Below are 19,782 nucleotides of genomic sequence, written 5' to 3'. Positions count from 1 at the left end.
GTCCCTCACATTGAAAATTTCTACAATTTTTAATCACTAGATTGCATGCCAAACGCTTGGATTCAGTTCCGAACCTCTCCACAGTGTTCAGATGGATTGAGGGCATACGACACTGTTGATGGTGATTCATCCATCGGATGGAGACGTTAAACCTTGAGAGCAGGCGTCTTGGTGCTATTCAATAGGAGTAGGCTCCATTACTACCATCATACAGTATATCACATCATTCATTTCATCTCATTAACTCCTCTGATGAGGTTGACGTCGGGAAGGGCAGTTGGTCGTAAAAACTCTCTACAAAGATTCATCTCACTTCATACTCAACCCTGTAGAGAAATGCAACAAGGATTGGAGAGAGAGAGAGAGAGAGAGAGAGAGAGAGACACAGGCACGCGCGTTTGCGCATAGGACCCATCCGCTTTTTTCCTCATTTTTAACTTCCAACACTGGGGGAGGGTCCAATGGCATAAACTTCACAAAAATCCATTGTTGTGGGAAGTGTGGTTCAAATAATCTCCTTTATTTTGATGCTACATAACATGAGATATTAAATTGAAATAAACAAAGTTTATATCTTTATCAACAGTGATTCTCTGCAAAGACTGAAGATGTTATAGTGTGGTAGATGGGCTTGGCCAATTAAAAAGGGAGAACATGCAGCCTGATTACAAAATGGTTTACCTGTAACACAACAAATCTTTCTTTCTAATGCTGTATGTTCATTCTTCACAAAAATATTTAGGTATAGGTAAAATAATTAAAATTAGGCCTTTTTTTAAAAAATCAAAGGCTAATCTCATTGCTGTCTTCACTGCCGCCATCATTGCTTTAGTCTGGGTCTTCATTTTCTTACTGTTATTTCCATAGATCATCATCTTCACAGTCATCTAATGCACACGCTGTTCCAGTCTGTGTAAAACTCTCTTCAAGAATGCACCAAACGTGCATGATCCAGTCGCAAATACATTGAAGCGAAGGCCATTTGATTTTTCCAGCTTTTGTTTTCTCATGCACGTTGTCAACCATTCAGCTTGTGTAAAACCTTCTTATATGGTCTGTAAAAAGCTTGTTTATGGAGACATCTAATTGATGCAAAACATATACAGTAAGTTCTCCTGGGATAATTGCTGGGTAGATTTTGGTTAGTGCCATTGGGTTATTTTACGCAGTCAACTAAGTGTCCACGAAAGCAGTCCAGTAAAAGCATTGATTTTTTATTAAGTATGGTCGTTCATGTTGTTTCCATACAGTTCTTAGTCTTCCATCAGATCCACCTCCATCCACCCTTTACACGGATGGTGATGTCAGTGTGAGATAATCGCAACAAGCAAAACAGCATTGCTGGCAGATTATTGAGGCCTGCGATAAGGAAGTTCCTAGAAATGTTGAAATTTTGACATCTTGAGTGAAATGAGACCAGCAGTATTCAGAGGACTGGCCCAATCCATATTGTTACAACTGCTTCTAGCCATGAGTTATTTCACTAAGTGGCCTAAGGTCTATACCATCCCCAATCAGGAAGCATCAACTGTGGCCGATACCCCAGTGAAGAACGTCTTCTGCTGCTTTGGTGTTCCGATGGAGTTAAACAGCAACCAGGGCAGGAAATTTTAGTGAACACTGTTGAAGGAAGTTTTGCACCATCTTGTCCACAAGCTCTGAACGTCTCTCCACCCGCAGTTGAATGGCATGGTAGAGCAGTTCATGAAGACCATTGAGGAGCATCCGGGGAAGGTGATGTTGGCACGTCAAGACTGAGATGTGAGGGTGCTCGTCTTCCTGCTAGCATATTGTGCATCCATTCACAAGACAACAGATATGACACCCTCCAGCATGATCATCGGAAGGGAGCTATGTGTACCATGTGACCTAATGTTTGGGACAGCTCTGTAGCAAGAACAACTAGCGACAGACTATACATGCGAACTGGTTGAGCAACTCAGTGACATCCATGAATATGTCCAAGAACAACTGAAGGTAGCTAGCAATTGAATCAAGTTCCGATGCTACCTGCAAGTTAACTCAGCAGGATTCCAGAAAAGTGACATGGTGTTGCTATACCAACCCGTATAGAGGGGAAATTGACATGGTAAGGTCCCTACACAGTTATCACCAGGTTAATGATGTAGCCTTTCGGGATTAAGCAGCTTCCCTGATGTAAAATGGTGGTTGTCCACCAAAATCAGCTTATGTGTTATTGTGGAGCAGTTCGGAGTGTAGATAGGGCCAGCAGCAACCAAAAGAATAGCACCGGCAGATTTTTGAGGCTCATGATAAGGAAGCTCCATATGGTATCCGTTAGCTTCATTTCACTTATAAAACCCCTAGGGTGGTATATCTGGAAAATAAGTAGAATTTAGCATAAGGAAGGAAAAGATATTAAAAGGATTCAATAATTCTGAAAATTAAACATAAGATGTGGAAAATAAAATTTGACAAAAGTGACAGCTTGCTAACTGTGAGAATATAAAAACAAATCATTTATACATAGCAGGGCTCAGTGGTCTAGATGGTGGAACGCTGGTTTTCTTAGTCCAAGGTGTCGGGTTCAGTTCCGTCTCGGTCCTATAGTATTTGAGGGTGCGTAAATATGCCACCACGTGTTGACAGATTTACCAGTATGTTAAAAAGCTCCTGCAGGACATAATTTCCAGTATCTTGATGTCTTGGTAAACTGTAGAAGTAATTAAGAGAATATAAAACCAGTAATATTATTTACTATAATTTACAGTTACAAATTAAAACTTGAAACTTGAACAAAAATCTTGATTATATATAGATTTGCAAGGTTTCATCTAGATTCTGGAATAAGGAATAGAAAGTAACTTTGAAATTTTGAAAAATAGATCTAGTCCAAGACCATTTCAAATGGTATCAGACCTTAATTGTTAAATATTCTCCATCTGTAACACTTCAAATCATTCTTATCTATCAATAGTAGAAGCAATTTGAAGTTCTGTGATGGCACATACATTTTCGCATAAAATACACCACCACCACCCATATCATTACAAGAAATGAACTTCATATTTAATCTGTATGGTCAACCTTGAACAAGTGAACTCAATCCTTAACACTTGATCACCCATGTAGTTGGTCACTTTAATACTTTTTGTGAGTAATATTATATGAGATGTTACCTTATCCTCTACTTTAACAAAAATAATATATTGTTCACAAATAAAATAAATAACTTTATCACTTTTTATAACCTCACTTTTTAAAACTTCAAAATTAGTTGTAGTAGTTTGGGAAATGTGCTTGGGTAGTTACCAAGTCAGAGCTTTGGCTTTATGCAGGGAAAATAGCACATGGGAAACATCCTTTCTAATGAGAAATTTATCTTTGAATGATTTAATGCACTCTAATGAATTATCAATGAAATCATCACAAATACCCTTGATCTAAATAGGAATGCATCCGCCTTAACCTAATTTACATCGAAACACGCAATGTAAAGGACACATTCTAATATATCATACTAGTTTTAAAACCAAATTTCCATACAAATATCACTATACTAACTTGTTAAAATTAAAATTAATTAAACAACAGAAAGAACTTAACAAATGCTTTGCACAACCACTTATTTACATTTGAACAAACTGAACACAGCACCATTTTAGCTAATATCTGTAGCTGCATTAAGGCCTGACATTGGAGATGGTCTTGTCTTCTTTCATATATCTTGCAGATTCATAAATTGTGTGTTGTAGGTATGCGGGCCTTAGTCTCCTGGAGGTGATCCTTTATCGTTACCATCTCACTCTGACTCCAGAGCAGCAGCAGGTCGTTCTCTCCAGTCTGCAACATCCAGACCATGCTGTGAAACGTAAAACCTTAAGTCTTCTGTGTGTGGTGGCCAATGAAAAGAATGTTCAAGCCATTTGTAGCCAAGTGGTTGACTATGCCCAGGACTCCTGTGAAGATAACCCCCACTTACGAAGTGATCTTGTTGATAGGGCTGTTACTCTAACAGACAAGTTTCCTGACATTAATAATTGCTGGCACATTGCCATGCTTATACGCATACTGCCACTTTCTACTCAAGACCAGACAAAAAGTGTTCAGAGAAGAATTAAAATGTGTCTATTATCAGGTAAGATGCTTGTATTACATGCTTAAATCACAAACTACTCCTTCCCAAAGTTAGCCCATTTTTGCATTCATTTTATTATAGATACATGCACTTGTACAGACACCGCATTGACACAGGGTATCACATGAGACTTTATACATGCACAAATGACTGGGATTATTGACCAAGATGTCCCAGGTCTCTTGCACAAAGTGAAAAGAGCCATCTATATTCTTGGTTGCCTGTAATGTAATCAGGTAAAATAATGTATTTATTTATTTATTTATTTATTTATTTATTTATTTATTTATTTATTTATTTATTTATTTATTTATTTATTTATTTATTTATTTATTTATTTATTTATTTATTTATTTATTTATTTTAATTTTTTAGCCAACATAGGACTACGTAGTCAGGTTTATGGAGGTTTTTCAGTCCAATACTGTTTCATCCTTTCTGAACGTAATTTTCTTTCTGCTTCTGGAATCACTCTTCCTATTCTCTGCTTGTTGATTTTTATCTGTAGTCTAGTGTGTTTATCTTTCAGTATTTTGAGTGTATTGGTTTTGTATTTTAAATCTTCTATTATAATATGCAACTTTCTCATGTCTTATTTAAGTTCTGTGATACATCTAATATTAATCATTATTAATGATAATAATTGAAACTTTTTTGTTGCCTACTATAGACCACGGGGCTGGTCTTAACTCTTAGCTAAGGTCTTCTGCTTTTTCTTGGCCTAGTACACTTTCATTTTCTGGCTGTGAGCTTGCTTCCTTCTATCGGTCCACTTAGGTCTGGTGGTCCCTGTACTCTTTTTGCTTGTGAGGGACAGTGGGAAGATTCCCTGTAGGATGGCCTGTCGATACTGAGATCGGTTCTCCATGGTCTCTAATGGGATCTGTACTTCCTCAAGGTCTGATTTTACTAAAGTGATCCACATGGTCTTGGAAGCCTTTCTCCTCCTTGTTACTGTGAGGATTCTGTTGGTGAGCCTGCAGGATTTCAGGCGCCTCATGTGTCCGTAGAAAGTCAGTCTCCTTTCCCTCATACATGTGATTATGTCTTCCTGATGTTCGTAGAGCTCGTTGTTGAGCCTGATCCTGTAGATGCCATCTTCCTCTCTTATGGGTACTAGTATCCTCCTCAAAAATCTTTGTCTCTTTTAAGTTCTAGTTTCCTAAGTGGGCCTTTTCGATTCATCAAGAGGCACTCAGAGGCGTAGAGTACAGGGGGTCTTACTACTGTGTTGTAGTGCTTCAGCTTTATTATTAGTAATTTTATTGTTATTATAATATGATGACACGTTTTAAAAAGGTTGAACATTTTTGCATTATCACTCAGTAGAATTAAAGGAACAGTGGCTTACTCCAATCTTGTAATTTAACGTTCTCTTGCTGTCATTGACCACTTTTCTCACACTAGTAATGTGGTAATGTGTGTTCTCAATGATGACAGACTCCATGTGCCATAGCATGCTACCCGCAAGGTTAGCAGGTACTGAAAGACTGCAGTATATTTGGACCTCTTTCTTATTTGAATAATTTCCATTAAATATTTCTGAGAAAAACTACAATGTAGAAGGAATAAGAATTGTAACAAGCAAGGCTGAGTGCAGGGCAGCTGGCAATATTTCTCCCCTGTTTCAATGCGCTTTGCCCAAGCATATCCCAAAGGATTGAGGTTTGAGCTGTATGCTGACGAGTTCAGAGTTTGTATCCCAACATCACGAAGGAATTCCAATGTACAACAAGTGACATAGGGTTGGGCATTATCATGCATCAGTCTTAAGTTTTCACCAACAATAAGAATAGTGTCCTCTTGAGATAACTGCGGGGAACAAAACTATAGTGCTGGTAGATTATTGAGGCCTGTGAAGTTCCTAAAAATGTTGAAATTTTGACACCCTGAGTGAAATGAGACCAGCAGTATTGGAGGAGTGGCCCAATCCACATTGTCACAACTGCTTCGAGCCATGAATTATTTCACCATGTGGCCTTAGGTCTACACCATCCCCAATCAGGAAGCATCAACAGTGGACAATGCCCCAGTGAAGAATGTCTTCTGTTGCTTTGGTGTACTGATGGAGCTAAACAGCAACCAGGGCAGGAATTTCTAGTGAACACTGTTGAAGGAAGTTCTGCAGCATCTCGTATGCAAACTCTAAACAACGTTTTTCCACCCGCAGTTGAATGGCATGGTAGAGCGGTTCATGAAGACCATTGAGGATCATCTGGGGAAGGTGATGTTGGCACATCAGGAGAACTGAGATGAGAGGATGCTCGTCTTCCTGCTAGCGTATCGTGCATCCATTCACAAGACAACAGGTACAACACCCATCAGCATTGTCTTTGGAAGGGAGCTATGTTTGCCATGTGAGCTAACGTTTGGAACAGCTGTGAAGCAAGAGCAGCTCAGCAACAGACTATACATGCGAACTGGTAGAGCAGCTCTGCGACGTCCATGAATATACCCAACAACTGAAGGTAGCGAGAGATCGAATGAAGTTCTGATGTTACCTGCAAAGTTAACTCATCGGGATTCCAGGAATGTGATGTAGTGTAGTTATACCGACCCATACAAATGGGAAATTGACATGGTAAGGTCCTTACACAGTTATCACCAGGATTAATGACATAGCCTACAGGATTAATCTGCTTCCCCGCGGTAGAATGATGGTTGTCCACCGAGACCAGCTTGTGTGTTATTGTGGAGCAATTTGGGAAAGCGAGAGATGATAATTCCGGCATAGTTGCCACAATGTAGATGGGGCCATCAGCAACCAAAGCAATAGCACCAGCAGATTTTTGAGGCTCCGGATAAGGAAGCTCCACATACCCATTAGCTCTATTCCAAGCATAAAACTCCTGGCAGTGGTACATCCAGAAATGAGTAGAGTTTAGCATAAGGAAGAAAAATATATAAAAGGTATTCAGAAATACTGAAAATAAACATAAAATGTGGAAAACAAAGTTTATTGATAAAAGTCTTCAGAAAAGGGAGAAAAATAGCAACAGTTATCACCATTGAGTTGAACAAAATTAAGTGTTCCAGATTTAAAAGATTCTACTAGCAAGACCTTATTGAAGTTTCCAAGTTGGGATTAAAACAGAAAACACATTAATTACACTCATTAAATTATTAGAAAAAAATTTCACTTTTCAAATAATATTATTACAAGTTTCAGATTCCGTTCCGTGAAGGATTGCATGCCTTCTTAATGCACCTATCAGTCATTGCTTAAATTCTATATATTTACATTAAATCTGTATTCAAATTTTAGCAAGTATCAAGACTATTTTCAACATTGACCTTCAATCTGTCTTAGTCTCTTCAAAACATAATTTATATGATTGAAATATTTTCACATTTCTGACATGATCTTGATTTTCTATGGTCTTGTCTTGAATTAATCCTTGTGAAAACCAAAATTACACATTAAACATTATGTTACATGTTAAACTTAATACATTGAATTTTAAACTTTAAATGTTGTTGGAACTTTCATTGTTCTAATGATATGACAGTCTTGTTCACTATAGTATAATTAATTACCCCTTTAGTTAAATAACTATAAGGTTCATATTCTAAATCTGTCCATTTCAAAAACACAATAAGCTCAAGACTGAAATAAATGCTCGACTATAGTACCTTACAGTAAACAAATTCATTATGAAGTAATGAATTCAGTTCACAAAAATACATTGATGTGACACAATAATCTCGTGGTAAAAAAAATTACATACAAAGAAATTTCAAATATGCATTCCATGCTATTTTCACTTTTGTTTATGTGAATAATAGTGTCATTATTATTAGTAGGAAAATAATGTTATTAAGGGAAGGAATGTGAAAAATTGTTGTGTAAACGACCGTGTAAAATCACCGTCCAAATATTGTAACCTCTGTAATACGGCTTTAGGCTTTTGGTAAACATTGCCACATTTTGTGGTGACAGTTGTAGGCCTAAATTAACTGAAATGCTCAAAACAAATTATATGAATGATTATATATATTGGGTGCTGAGCAAAGGATCCTCTCCCATTTGCTTAAATTATACTGATTCTCGTGAGTGAAAAATAACTTTGAAAATAAGGTTAGTGTCATTGTAATGAAATAGCAGAAAATCAACAATAAATTAAATTGAGCACGAGAAATCTTCTTCCGGTTCCCAGGGCATTTGGTCATGAGCTGACGAGTCTTCGATTTTGCTGGTATAACCTTACTTGACACTCGTTTATCCCTGAAAATGATAGGGTAATAAGCCAGGTATGACTCCACTAATGAAATAAGCTATTAACTGTTAACTAATTGAATTTACTTGACTAAACGAATCATAAATTGAGAAGGCTCATACTTATATCCCAAAATCACACCCAGTATAATCATCAAATTGGTAGATATTCTCACAACACTGTTATCAACACTCACAATCACCTATCTTATAAGAACTAGGCACTACTACCTGTCTTACGTTTGAATAGTGTCCCTAATTCTATTTATACAACACTTTTCTAGCTTCTGAACCTCACAGCTGGTTAGTATTTTCTGTGTGGATCCCCAAAAACATAACTTGGTAGAAGTTATAACACTAATTTTCTCAAGTATTTCTGTACCCAATAAATGCAAAGGTTGTACCTCATATCATTTGTTCAAATCATCAATTTGTAACACTGGGCCAATAAACGAGAACACAATCATGAGAAGTTAGAAAACAATATACAGTATACAGTCGTGTACAACGTAAGTCTAAAACACCATCACTGTGCCGTAGAATAAATATCATGGTCACTTGTACATTCCAGTACAAATCATCACACAACTCGACAGCAGTAAGCAACGGCAAGTTTCTCGCATATTACACACCAGAGTATAGATCACATCCTTGCTGTGCGAATAAGTCTTAAGTTTCAGGTCAAAGCTCCTTTCAGATTTAATTGTCAATATCCCTCATGTCTCAGTAATACTAGCCCTTATAAGCAAGTCTACCACAGATAGAGGTCTGGTGAAAAGCCCCTCTAACTTTCAGAACATAGTTCTTACAATTTATGATGTTAAGTTTGAACTTTTAAATTTCCTAGCACTCTGATCGGCTACTAGGACATAGGCACACAATGTGCTAAGCGCTACTCATTTGTTTAACATTGATGAACACACATCTATAACCACAGTATTGAACATTTTCAGTTGTTGCTAGCCAGTCCCTGCTATGAATGGTGTGAAAATGTCACTCACAGGGTCGGTTGGTGCATGCATTTCAGTGGGCTTGGCAGACTGATGTGCAATAGCAACTTCTGGCTCAGTGAGGAAAGCAACGGGAAAATACCTCACTCCTCATTTCCCTAGTACGCCTCTTCAGTGACACCTAGCCATCTATGACAACTAATGGTGAACCTGTTGAGGATCCAACCAGCCTTCGGGCTGAATACCCAACATACAACATACATACATGCTATGGAAAATGACTCACTCTACGTGAAATACCCATCTGAACCAACGGCTGTTCCAAATATAACCTGGAACTTTCCCAAGTTTGAACATCATACATTCAGACTTCTACTAACATTAAATATTATACAGATTTATATGATATCATTACAAAATCCATGACTTTAAGTAATTTTACATGCTCAAGATATGGTCTTATATGATAACTTAAATAATTAATTACCGGCCCCGTGGTGTAGGGGTAGCGTGCCTGTCTCTTACTCGGAGGCCCCCGATTCGATTCCTGGCCAGGTCAGGGATTTTTACCTGGACCTGAGGGTTGGTTCAAGGTCCACTCAGCCTACGTGATTAGAATTGAGGAGCTATCTGACGGAGAGATAGTGGCCCCGGTCTAGAAAGCCAAGTTTAATGGCCGAGAGGAATCGTCCTGTTGACCACATGACACCTCACAATCTGCAGGCCTTCGGGCTGAGCAGCAGTTGCTTGGTAGGCCAAGGCCCTTCAAGGGCTGTAGTGCCATGAGGTTAGTTTGGTTAGTTTAAATAATGAATTAATTAGTGGAGTCTTTATATTTGTCAAATTTCTGGGTTTGTACTCTTGTACGGTTATATCTTGTGTACAAGGCTTGTGACTGTATTTGAATGGGGTCACTTGTTTGATCTCAGTCGTTGTATTCTATTATCAATCCAAAATGTGTAATCAGGGACCAAGCGAGTTGGGCATGCAGTTAGGAGCGCGCGCGCACCTGTGAGTTTGCATTTGAGAGATAGTGGGTTCGGACCCCACCGTCGGCAGCCCTGAAGGTGGTTTTCCGCGGTTTCCCATTTTCATACCAGCCAAATGCTGAGGCTGTGCCTTAATTAAGATCACAGCTGCTTCCTTCCCACTCTCCATAAGAGCTATCAGTGTCAGTGCAACGTAAAGCCAATTGTAAAAAGAAGTTAAAAATATGTGTAATCAGAAGATCATCTCATGGAATAGATTTAATAACAACACATAGTGATGAAAAATTCCTATTAATTTTTCTGGCATGGGAAGTATTATTCCTAGCCATGTTTAAGTTGACTTTACAGCACATTACTTAACGTGATACTTCAGTACGCAATCATAACTGCTAATATGTACTCCTAACGCCCTTTACCAAACATATGAGACCCGGTGGTCTACCCGTGTATTTCAATAGTGTAAAATGAATGAAATCAGGCAATGAGCACGAATACTCCAAATCTAGGCATCACAAATAGCTATCCATTATTAACTCTCATCTCGCATCATTACCTAACCTGCTTCTTCTTTTTCTTATTATTGCATATAGAGTTAGGTTCATTATTTAATTTTATTATTATTTTATGTCTCTAAATCTGTCCTGGGCAAAAGTAAAGGAACAAGTCATAACCACTTGCTAACTGTACCCAACATGACATATCAGGTTTAAATAGATGGCTTTTACTCTAATATCCATAATTATTCATGTGAAAGTAGCATTAAATCACATTTTATCATCTTAATTGAACACTGGGGCTTCTTATGATGATTATTATTATTGATTTGCAATGTTGCCTTCGGAATAAATAGTACCTAAAGATCACTTCTTAGAATAGACGACACAGAACTATCAAATTCTTCATCATCTTCTACTGGATAGATAAGAATTCTACAGTCATATTTGGTTAATAGAATTATGTTAAAATACTGTAATGAAGGAAACACTTGTTACCTTTTCAATATCAGAAAACCAGATTTGATTATTTCAACAAGATACTCATATTTGTTGCATTTTAGCCTTGTGGTCATTGGGCTCCTCACGGTAGCTTTATTGCTGAGGTCAGGATTCTCTGCATTCTCTGCTTGTAAAAATTTGTAGAGGTTGGTGATTCTCTGGAGTATATGTACCTTGCAGTGTAGTTATTCTTGACAGATGTCCTGAGTTTTAGCAATATCTTTCCCAAGGCACAGGCTCATAATTTGGCACTGAGGAATTTAATTTCCTTTCGGCCCGTCTTTTCCTTTTCTCTTCCTGATAAAGCAAGCTTTCTGCACTGACATAGTTTGTATTCAGATTTTGTTGACTGATGGCGTGTCTCCTCTTCTCTATTTTCCTGAGTGATCTTTCAGTGTTCATCTAGATATGTTATGCTCTCGTGTTGCTATTGAAGCTTTGGGTCTGAATCCTGCTGTTGTTCCTGGATGTCTTTCTCCATTTACTACCTGCGTGTTTGGAATATGGTCCCTTCTGTGGATATCATTTCTGATATATGAAGTTTCCTCTGTTCCTTCAGTTTCTTAGATAGTCAGAGTTTTGTAGCACCGTTGTTACCAGAAGTTATTTCTTGGGAGCCTTGGCCATTTATTTCTCAGTTTATCCTGAGTTCTCACATCCAGAAAACAACTTGTCTTGCCTGGCACTGGCTTATTCTCTCCTGTGCTAGAAATGTTGTGGATCTGGTGTTCTTGCATCCTCAGGTTTCTATGTTAGAAATGACTGGTAGTACTATCAAGCTGTCAGAGTACACACTCAGCTTAAACCACTGTTTGTACTTTAGCAGCAACCATATTCCTTTGAATTTCAGAGGACAGCTGATGTTCAGTAACTCTTATGAGTTCCAGCTCAATTGGAGGCGGGTCAAATTCCCTAAGCTTATACAGTTGGCTAACGATGTAGTCTGCATATTTAGTAGGCCACCTATTCCTCCTGCTCCTCCTCCTTTGCCCATATCCAGCTCCTGCCAGGGCGGGCCGTTTATGACAGTTCTCCACCTTCCTCTCTCCTTCATTTTATGCCAATCCAGGTTTCTTCTTCTTGCACTCCTCTTTATTGCAACAGTCCACCTTATTCTAGGTCTTCCTCTCACTCTCTTTCCCTTAAACTTCATCTCCATCATCTGTTTTGATATTCTTTTCTCAAACATCCTCTTTACGTGTCCAAACCATCCTAGTTTATTCCTATCAATTCAATTCTCTCATTTAGGTTTTCTATTCTGACTTCCTTTCTAACATCTTTGTTTCTCACTCTATCTTTCCTTGTCTTTCCTACCATATTAGTTATTTCATTTTGCTGGCTTAAATTCTACACTCCTCCGTACTTGTCATTGTACAGGTCTCAGCCTCTTAAGTCAGTATGGGAGTACTTTACACTTCCTTGGTACTTCCTTATTCCAGACAAGGTTTCTTACACTCTGGTAAAATGCATTGCCCTGTTCTACCCTCTTGCTAATGTCCATGCCTAGCCTCGTATTCTGTATTAATTCACTCGCTAGGTATTTGAAACTGTCCATAATTTCAATGCTTTGACTACCAGTTTTCACAATGCCTTTCCCTTGTCTTTCTCCTCTTGATTTCACCATAGTCTTGCTTTTCCCTGTGCTGATTTTTATACCATGCTTTTCAGTTTTCTCATTCAGTGCATCAAGTTGTTCTTGTACTTCTTTGCTGTTCACTTCCCAGACCACAGTACCATCTGCAAATAGGGGCAAAATATCTTCCTAGGTTAATGCCCCAAACAAATAGCATTTAAAAAAAAATCTGCAAATAGTAATAACTTTATCTCCCTATTCCCATGTGCTTCCTTTGTCTCCTTTACAATTTCGTCCATAACCATTAGAAACAGCACACTCCCCTGTCTTTGTCCACTTTCATTTCTAAATCATTCCATCATTCCAACCATAGTCTGTACGGAGTTGATGCAGTCGTTGTACATTGCTTGCACCATTTCTACAGTTTGTGTACCCAGCCCCTTTTTGATCATGGTTTCCCAAACCTTCTTCCTGGGAACACACATGATGAGATCCTTTCCATATTCCCAATTCTTTTCCATTAATTTTATCACGCAGAAAATTGGTTCCAGACCCTCCATGGCAGAGCGCCGGCCTCTCGCCGCTGGGTTCCGTGGTTCAAATCCCAGTCACTCCATGTGAGATTTGTGCTGGACAAAGTGGAGGTGGGACAGGTTTTTCTCCAGGTACTCCGGTTTTCCCTGTCATCTTTCATTCCAGCAACATTTTACAGTATCACTTCATTTCATCTGTCAGTCATTCATCATTGCCCCAGAGGAGTGCAGTAGGCTTTAACAGCCAGCACACTTCCTATCCTCGCCGCTAGATGGGGGCTTCATTCATGCCTTTCCTGACCTGGTCGAATGACTGGAAACAGGCTATGGATTTTCAGAAGATTGGTTCCACTGCAGATCGTCCACTTCTAAAGATGCACTGTTCCTCTTGCAACTCTTCTACTTTTCTTCTCATTCTCCACTCTCTAATATCCTTTCAAGTATTTTTGCCACTTTTGATAAAGTATGATTCCTCTAGAGTTATCACACAGTTTTTTTGTCCCTCTTCTTAAAGACTGATATTATTATTCCTTTTTCCCAGTCTTCTGGCACACGTTTCTGTTTCCATATTTACTTTGACTATCTCTACATCCATTGCAATCCAACAGGTCCAGCAGCCTTTATCATTTCACACTAATTTCATCCATCCTGTGTGCCATCCTCATTTTCATTTCAAGGACTACTCATTTCACCTCTAAGATTGTTATATCATTTTCTGCTATTGTCATCACACCGAATTATTACCGTCTCGCCTCTTCTACACAGTTTCTCACACTTAGCAGCTTATCACAGTGCTGCTTTCTTCTTCTCTTTATTTCTTCTGGATGTGTTACAAGCTCTTTACCTTCTTTTGTCATCAGCTTTGTATAAAATCTCTTTCCTGTTATTTAGTATATTTCCTACAGTGAGTACATTATGAGGGAAATTCTCGAGGATTGGAGTGACGCCATCACAGTTGGTGGCAGGAAAATTAACAATCTCAGATATGCGGATGACACTGTGATAATTGCAACAGATGACCATGAACTAGAAGCCATCATGCGGAGTTTAGACAAGCGAAGCAGAAAATATGGTCTTGAAATCAACAATAAAAAGACCAAAGTGATGATTGTAGACCGTTTTAATAACAACAGACCTGCCAAAACAAGAATTGCTGATTATGAGGTTGTCAGTCGCTTTGAGTATCTAGGATCTATTGTCACAAATACCGGAGACTGTGAACCTGAGATCCGTAAGCGCATTGTGATTGCAAGAAATTCAACAGCAAAACTTACTCGTATCTGGAAGGACAAAAATGAAATGAAATGGCGTATGGCTTTTAGTGCCGGGAGTGTCTGAGGACATGTTCACCAGGTGCAGGTCTTTAGATATGACACCCGTAGGTGACATGCGCGTCGTGTTGAAGATGAAATGATGATGAATACGACACATACACCCAGCCCCCGTGCCAGTGAAATTAACCAATGTTGGTTAAAATTCCCGACCCTGCTGGGAATCGAACCCAGGACCCCTGTGACCAAAGGCCAGCACGCCAACCATTTAGCCATGGAGCCGGACTCTGGAAGGACACCTCCATCACTTCCAAGACAAAGCTCACTCTCATTCGAAATCTGATCTTCCCTATCGCGACCTATGCAGCAGAAACTTGTGACGATGAAGACAGCGGATCGCCACAGGATTGATGCTCTAGAAATGTGGTGCTATAGGAGATTACTGCGAATACCATGGACAGCACACCGTACTAACGAATCGATCCTGCAACAGTTCGGCATCAGAACAAGACTGTCGACCCCTATCAACCAAAAACAACTCAAATATTTTGGTCATATTGCCAGAAGACAGGAGGCAATGGAAATACTTATCATAGGGGAAAAAGTCGATGGCCGAAGACCTAGAGGACATGCACCGTTACGATGGATGGACCAGATCAAGAGCTTGACCATGATGAGCTAACAACAAGCAAGTCACCATGCCCAAAGCAGAGATTCCTGGAGGAATATCACCTAAAGGATTGTCGCGTGATGCCACTACACTCTTACGAAGGGTTGGACTAAAAGAGAGAGTATATTTCCATACGGCATTCTTTTACTGTCAGCTCCATCTGTTTCCAACGTTTGTGTAAATTCTTCCCAACTTTTCTTCTCTTACAAATTTCATACATTTCCTTTTATTATATAAAGATACTGTACTTCCTTTTGCTTCCTTCTTTTTTTTTATCTGTACACTCGTGCCATGCTTTCTTCTTTCCTGTCACTGCTTCTCTGACCTCATTCCACGTGTGTCCCCTTTCTTTCAATCTCGTCAGTGTTCTACCACAGGCTCTCTGCTCCACTTACAAATCCCTATTTAAAGTTGGAGCATTCATCTTCCACATTTCCTACTTCAGTAACTGGAATTTGTTGTTTCAGTCTTTCCAGAAATTCTTTTAGCTTATAGTCAATACGGAACCTGAAAATGAATTTCATTACTTGTAATATTTAGTAGGCAATGATGAGACATATTTCTGGGAGTATAATTCAGATTTTATGTTATGCTGAACTTCCTGGCTCCAATACTTTTCTATAAAGGCATTTCAGAATCCCTCAGAGTCATCGAATGAATATTTGAATGCCCTATACTAGTTCATAGGACTACGATCAAGATATTTCTCCATGACTCTTTAACTCATGTTCTGCAATAACCTTGGTGTCTCAAAAATATTCTTTAATATTTCTTATAAAGCTTTTGGTTGTCATCTCTAGGAAATCAGTAGGGCCTAGACTTTTGGCCAGTCTTCATGTAAGTGAATAATATTAATTATTTGGGGTCACCCTGGTTAAGATTATGCACCCAGGGTGTCATCCCATGATGTTTGGTCCACACTATTTTCATTTGTCTTCTGGTTAGCTTCCTTCAGTGGAGTAGAAGTTGTTAGTTTCTGCTTTATGCTCTTCTCCAATTTGTTCTGCAAATCCATTAGTGAGATGACTATCACTTTTGTGCCTTTGTCTTGTTTAACATTTAATATTAATATATTAATATTAACAAATACTTTGCAATTGGGAAATATCCCAGTGACAATGATCGCTTACAGAGTGTGATAATGAAGTTAAAACATAATTTACACTACAAGAGTACAACAATCAATTCCATGGAAAGAAAATATTACAAGAAATACTATTAGTTTAACATTCTCAATCCAGCATCATATACAAATTCTTACACAACTTAAGTATTTCCAGTGCTTAACACTACGGCTGTATTTCTATATCTTGATGGATTAAAATGTCCAAGTGAATCTTCTTTCATAATATATAGCAGCTGAAGATGTCCAACATTTGGATGAAACATGTACTACTAACTTTTATCCAGTGACTTTTTTCTGATTAAAATGAAATATTAAATAGGTGAATCTATAACATTTTCATGTATGTATAACATGAAATGCTACGGTAAGGGACGTGTGGTACCGTACAGTGTGGTACCAACGTGTTTCTTCTGTTTCCACATCAAGCTAATGGGAAGTTATAGTATTCATTGGTTTTCTGACATTCCTTTCATCTGTTATGAACACATTTCATGCAATGAAATCTTCATGTACACTCAATCCATAGCAACCATAGTCGCTTCATTTAAAGAATGCACCAATTCAGAGCATTCTACAGTCAAATTTGGCTAATAGTACTACATTAAACTACTGCAACAAACGAAAAGATCTTTACATCTGTATATATAAAAGAAGAGTTTTGTCTGTACATTGCTCAGAATTTTAAGAGAATGGTATTTCAGTATCGGTCATGTCCACAGTAATAAGGAAATGCACTTTTTACTTTTCTGTAACTTCTGTCTGTCTGTCTGTCTGTCTGTCTGTCTGTCTGTCTGTCTGTCTGTCTGTCTGTCTGTCTGTCTGTCTGTCTGTCTGTCTGTCTGTCTGTCTGTCTGTACACACATCACGAGAAAACGGCTGAAGAGAATTTTAATGAAAATCTGTATGTAAAGTCAGGGGGTGAGTCACTACAATCTAGGCTGTAAATCATTTTATTCACACTGAGTGAAACCATAGTTTAGGGGAAGGCCTAAAATTTAATTCTCAAATATTTATGTTATTAGTGGTCCTATCGATAAATACTACATAACTAATGTTATATAATTAAATTTCCGATCATTTATATCTTATACACTTTTACTATGATAATACAGATATTAATGAATTTGTATTTTTGTTGCTAAGTCCATATCAATGCCGAGCCACGAGAAAATGGGTTAACAGAATATAATGACAATCGGTATATAGAGTCGGGGAATAAGAAACTACAGTCTTAAGCTATAAACAATGTTATTCACCCTGAATGAAATCGTAGTTTAGGGGAAGGCGCCTAAAATTTAATTTTTAAATACCTGTATTCCTGGTCCTATCAAAATGTACTACATGACAAAAGTTATAGAGAATACAATTTCCGATCATTTATGTTTTATTCAGTTTTTTCCGTAGGCCTACCGACTGTTATAAGAGTGGTATTTCAGAGTCTGAGAAAAACTAAATGTGAAGGCTGACAACATCAAAAGCTCATAAAATTGATCAACAATTACATTGACAATTGTTTGTTGTGATGTTCTTTGTCCCTTATGGTGCCACTCATCTCTGATAGATGGGATTACTGCTGTGTACCGAGGATAAAAGCCTGCCTAAATATTGATGGGAAATAGCTGGGGATTTAGATAACTTTCTTTTTTGGCATGCCATTCCTCTGGTTCATATATTTTCTGATACTGTTGGTACGTAACACACTGGTTCATCATAGTATTCCAGCTTTTCGATCCCTACTCTGAGATGCTGATTGGAATGAGCAGTCTGCACACTTAACAGCTGTCTGCAGCCTGGTCATTTCAGCTCTGCAGCATAGTACTGTTCGTTAAAAGTGAGAAAATGTGTGTTTTTTCATTTGATCGAGTATTTCATATGATGGCATTGCTTTTAATCACGACATTCCTACTGACGTCATTGTAATGACCTGTGTTGATTTAAGTTGGGAAAACCACTGATACAGTCTTTCTGAGGGTATAAAAAGGCAGGCGGAGAGTGAGTGTCTGCAATTATAATGAAAACTCCTGAACTTGATTGTAACTGATGGTAAGCAAGAGGGCCTACCATTACAATGAAGATTCCATAACCCAGTCTTCGCATGAGAAAAGACGTATGCTGACTTCCCTGTTGCGTTTCTGGGGTAACGCTAAGAACTATGCAACTTAATGCAGCCTTAGTCACTACGTGTACACTACCTAACCTAGAATTCTGTATGCAATGTAGAGTTCCATAGTGAAGCACGAGCACATGAGCTAGTTTACAGTATCAGGAAAACAGATTCGATTTTTTGTAATTCGCTTTACATCTCAACGACACAGATAGGTCTTTTGGCAATGATGGGATAGGAAATTGCTATGAGTGGGAAGAAAGCAACCATGGCCTTGATTAAAGTACAGCCCCAGAATTAGCTAGATATGAAGATGTAAAACCATGAAAAACTATTATGTTATTTTAACAAGGTACTCAGTTCATTGCGTTTTAGCATTGTCCTTGGGCTCCTCCTGGAGGCTTCATTGCTAAGGTTAGGATTCCATTAACATCTTAACTTGCCATACTCTTCATCCAAATGTGGGTTGGAATCACCATCACTAAGTTAGTCCCACGCTGGAAGGTCATTCTCAAACTTGACTTCAAAGTCCATTCAGGATTCGAACTTATCTGAAAGCTAAAGATTTGTCCAAGTATATGCTTGTAAGCACACACAATTTAATCAACAGAGCATCATAGAGACTACTTACCTTGTATGGCAATGAGAATAGAGTGAGACTGTACTTTTACGCTACCCCTGTTTCCTGCCTGTTTACACCATGTGGTGCGTTGTGTGCATGCCAGAAATGCATTCCTATTGACTACTTATAATGTCACCTGTAACTGATTGGTAAATCATGATATGTAATTATAATTTCATTCTCACATTGAAATTGAAGAATACTTAATGTTAAAATGCACATACAGAACACTCGGCATTAATCAGATAATGCAAACTACCCTTCTGTTATATAGAAAAACACACACACCATCACCCTAGTTGGTTTCATCAGCTGGCTGCCAGCCATAGTAGGTTGCAGTCTGGTTGCTTCCCATACATCATCTGTGAAAGTTACCTCACCTGGAATACAGCCTTTGCCAGCAAAGAAAGATAATGATGGGGGCAATACGTTATACTGTTTAGTTTGAACATTTGTGTAGGCTTGGGTGGGGTAGGTCTCCAGATAATTCATTGTAACGCTCTTTGGAGAGGTTTGACAAGAACTTGATGGTCCATCATAGAAACATCTGCTCGTACCACAATAGGATACTGACAAAAACACAGTATTATAGATTGAAGATCTTGTTGTACTGTGGAACCCCACCATATACAAT

General features: G+C 38.4%; 1 protein-coding gene across 3 annotated transcripts in view; it reads left to right on the top strand.

The window, feature by feature from the left end:
* LOC136874854 (AP-4 complex subunit epsilon-1) overlaps nucleotides 1–19,782 on the top strand; it is a 163,568-nt gene that overhangs the window by 103,515 nt on the left and 40,271 nt on the right. For all 3 annotated transcript variants that reach the window (XM_067148535.2, XM_067148536.2, XM_067148534.2), the window contains one exon: nucleotides 3,717–4,099. In XM_067148535.2, coding sequence (XP_067004636.2) covers nucleotides 3,717–4,099 — 383 coding nt within the window. The remainder of the gene's footprint in view (nucleotides 1–3,716; nucleotides 4,100–19,782) is intronic.

Source organism: Anabrus simplex, chromosome 5 (assembly GCF_040414725.1).
Source record: "Anabrus simplex isolate iqAnaSimp1 chromosome 5, ASM4041472v1, whole genome shotgun sequence".
NCBI classification, from domain to species: Eukaryota; Metazoa; Arthropoda; class Insecta; order Orthoptera; family Tettigoniidae; genus Anabrus; species Anabrus simplex.
The sequence above is the reverse complement of the archived record's forward strand: the minus strand, read 5'-3'. Positions and strand labels throughout refer to the sequence as shown.